This window comes from Etheostoma spectabile, chromosome 12 (genome assembly GCF_008692095.1).
Source record: "Etheostoma spectabile isolate EspeVRDwgs_2016 chromosome 12, UIUC_Espe_1.0, whole genome shotgun sequence".
In the NCBI taxonomy this organism is placed as follows: domain Eukaryota; kingdom Metazoa; phylum Chordata; class Actinopteri; order Perciformes; family Percidae; genus Etheostoma; species Etheostoma spectabile.
Genome location: NC_045744.1, coordinates 3,770,070 through 3,773,994, shown reverse-complemented (window position 1 = coordinate 3,773,994; position 3,925 = coordinate 3,770,070). Strand labels below are relative to the sequence as shown.

At 42.4% G+C, this 3,925-nt stretch overlaps 1 protein-coding gene across 3 annotated transcripts in view; it reads right to left on the bottom strand.

Moving 5' to 3' along the window:
* Positions 1–2,818: 2,818 nt before the first annotated feature.
* LOC116699510 (neurocan core protein) overlaps positions 2,819–3,925 on the bottom strand; it is a 49,912-nt gene continuing 48,805 nt past the window's right edge. For all 3 annotated transcript variants that reach the window (XM_032532142.1, XM_032532143.1, XM_032532144.1), the window contains one exon: positions 2,819–3,382. In XM_032532142.1, the coding sequence (XP_032388033.1) occupies positions 3,264–3,382 (119 nt within the window). In that variant the 3' untranslated portion in view covers positions 2,819–3,263. The remainder of the gene's footprint in view (positions 3,383–3,925) is intronic.

Here is a 3,925-nt window from a genome sequence, read left to right as displayed (position 1 = left end):
CTTCAGGGAACGTTCCCGCAACCAAAAAGAAACGTTCCCAGAACATTCTGGGAACCAAACTTTTTTAGCTGGGTTACTGCATCCTTTCCAAGTGTGCAGGAAAACATACACTTAGCATTCAGGTAACGTAGAAATGCAAAAGGCCCTCTGTAGAGCTGGTGTTTGGTTTGTCCATTCTGGGCTACTGTAGAAACATGGCAGGCTCCATAGAAGAGGACCCTCTCCCTATGTAGATTTGAAGATAATGAAACATAGTTCTTAGTTTCAGGAGGTTATACACTAATGGAAACAAAGAAAAAAATTGGAATAATGTATTACATTTCTGCCAATATATCCCCCTAAATTCTACACACTGCTGCTTAAAAATCCTTGCTATGGACGTAATTATATCCAGTTTAGATAGAAGTGAAGAACCATAGATGGATGTCTGTGGTTGAACTTCAGTATCTGATTAAAATCAAACTGTAATACACCAGAAGAAAGTTGAATGGTTATTTTCACAGCAGGGTTTCTGTTTTTCTTTTTTGGCGAACGGTCTTTTGTGTTCCACTCACCTGGTGGGCCATCCGTCTCTCTTAAAATATTCTGCTCACAGGCACAACAGAGACGAGAAAATTGCCTTGTGAACTCAACAGGATAAAACTATTGCTCGCTGTGTAGTGCAATAAAGTGAGCGGCAAAGCTCAGAACGATAAAGCCAAAATAAAAGGGTTTGATCGAGTTCCATCTGCTGGGGTACCAAGGTGACACGAAAGAAACTATCTCTAAACACAACAGCACTTTCCTGTCTGAAAGTAATGGATTATAGGATCTGTACACACTACTGGAAAACACAACTCCAGTATACAGTCATGCTAGTGGCTTTAAGTGAGGCTAACTACCATGTTAGTTATCAGTAATTAGCCTGTGTCTATGTCATCTCCTAACATATACCTACGCTCTTCGTCTTTGCTGATTGGGAATGATTGAGATTTTTCTTGCACAGCTACCAGAAGACTTACAACTGTCGGACACGTTGCTCACGTCACATCTAATATCCTTCACTGGTCTCCGTCCGGAACAACAGGACCTATTGGTCCATTTCTTTAACTGCCTATGCATAAGTATGACTCAATATGTGGCAGTAGGAAAAAAGTTAAGGAACCACCAAAGTTATAATTTATACTGTGGGGAACGTGAATCAGGGAAAATCCATCCAACAGCCTTTTATTAAGTAGCACTAAAGGAAAGTCAGATGATCATCAAAGTCATTAGGGTTCATCTTCTGGGGACCATGAATAGAGAACTGCAGGGCTGGCGTATTTACGTGGGTGAACCTCGACGTTAGCATCGCTCCGTTTCCTTAGACAAAAATCAAATGAAATGTTCCCATTTAAATTTTAGAAATTAATATCTGTGACAAACAGATGTTATACGTTTTTTTCAGTAAGATAATCTTTAGTAGTTAAGCTAACGTCAGTCTATTAACCATCCGACCCCAGAACCTTTAGCTTGAATATAAAAAAAAAACAATCAGAAATGTTGTTCATTTTTTCGATTTATTAAGAATGGAACACAACAGCAGGACATAAAGTCATAAGAACACCAAAAAAGTGGATGACCGGTCAAATATCAAAGGGACCAAAGACAAAAAAAAAAAAGTAACATTCTACCCATCATGTAAATACAGCCGTGCAAAGTTTCAAAGTATTTAGCAACAGATACAATCAAGTGGTTATCTCAAGAAAGTATAATCCCATCCACACTATCTATTTCAGTGGGACAAATTCATTAGTGCTTATGACAAGGGGGGGGGGGGCTATTTCATTAGACAAGGTCCAGCTGTTGATCAGGGATCAGCCAATAATAAACACCACAAATACAATACATAGATTAGAGGCAATCAAATGATTAGTTTATTGTTCATTGTTGGACTTATATACTGGTATAGAAAACGTCTCGGGTTACGTATGTAACCCTTGTTCCCCGAGATAGGGGAACGAGACACTGCGTCGGTTACGACACTATGGGAACGCCTTAGTGTCGTAACCGACGCAGTTCGAGTTCCCCTCAAAGGGGAACGTCTCGGGTTACGTATGTCACCCTGGTTCCCCGAGATAGGGGAACGAGACACTGCGTCGGTTACGACACTATGGGAACGCCTTAGTGTCGTAACCGACGCAGTGTCTTGTTCCCCTCAAAGGGGAACGTCTCGGGTTACGTATGTAACCCTTGTTCCCCGAGATACCGGAACGAGACACTGCGTCGGTTACGACACTATGGGAATGCCTTAGTGTCGTAACCGACGAAGTTTCTTGTTCCCCTCAAAGGGGAACGTCTCCGGTTACGTATGTAACCCTTGTTCCCCGAGGTAGGGGAACGAGACACTGCGTCGGTTACGACACTATGGGAACGCCTTAGTGTCGTAACCGACGCAGTTCGAGTTCCCCTCAAAGGGGAACGTCTCGGGTTACGTATGTTACCCTGGTTCCCCGAGATAGGGGAACGAGACACTGCGTCGGTTACGACACTATGGGAACGCCTTAGTGTCGTAACCGACGCAGTTCAAGTCCCCTCAAAGGGGAACGTCTCGGGTTACGTATGTAACCCTTGTTCCCCGAGATACGGAAACGAGACACTGCGTTGGTTACGACACTATGGGAACGCCATAGTGTCGTAACCGACGCAGTTCAAGTCCCCTCAAAGGGGAACGTCTCGGGTTACGTATGTAACCCTTGTTCCCCGAGATAGGGGAACGAGACACTGCGTCGGTTACAACACTAAGGCGTTCCCATAGTGTCGTAACCGACGCAGTTCGAGTTCCCCTCGAAGGGGAACTGATGTTACACCGGCTTTGTGAAGTATAAGTAAAAAAAGAAAGCATATTCACTAGCAAACAATTCATAATAAATAGTAACATGGCACAAAAACGTAGAAAATATTAGAAAAACGCATGTCAGTAGAACAAAACAGACTTTACAGATTTACTGAGAATGATATGTTAGGTTGGGATCAAGAGTTAGTGTTAAGAGTTAGTGTTCGCATGGACCTTTAAAGGAAGCAGGGGGAAAACAAAAAGAAGCATCAAAACACCCAAACTCAGAGATAGGTGGTGATGGAGATAAATTGTATGTTTGAGTAAGAAAATCGTAATAATCAGGAGGAATAAAGCCAAACGGAGCATGGTTAGAAGCAGGAAAAAGTAGTGGGAGTGATCTGGACTACTGTCTTTCTTCATGGGCCATGGTTAGCACCTAGGCTTTGCAGATGTTAGATTATTTGGTTCAGTAGTAGCTGTGTGCGTCCTCTCTGGCCTTGTGTCCCTCTCCGCCGTGTCTCCTGTGGCCGCGGCGTTCGTTGTGCTGATTGCGATGGTGCCGTCGGTACCGGTGGGACCGTCGGGCTAAAAGTGGAGGGACACAAATGGGTTTCAGTTGAACGTGTACCGTAGTAGATACACAGCTGTCATCAGGTTATTTCTTTCTTTAACCCTTGTATGGTATTCGGGTCAAATTGACCCATTTCAAATTTTTACAAGAAGAAAAATGGTACATTTTTTCTACCTGAAAATCAACGTCCTTACCTTATTTTCTGTGATAAACATGTATTCCTGACTCAATTCAGAAAATTATTCTGGAAATGACACTTATGTTTTTTTCCATAGTGGATTTTCACACAAAATAGTACGTCACCCGTCAACCATGAAAACTAAAACGTTTTGGTCACTTTTTCAATGTTGTGCGTTTTTTTGTGGGCTTTTTTGTTGTTGTATTTTTAACATTTTCTGCGCTTATTTCGACGGCCCATTTTTCTGACAAAATAAATAAATAAACTGAAAGCCAATTTGACCCAAGGACACCATGAGGGTTAATGTAAATGGGCTGCATTTAGACAGTGCTTTTCTAGTCTTAACAACCATTCACCATTCACACACTGTGGCCGAGGC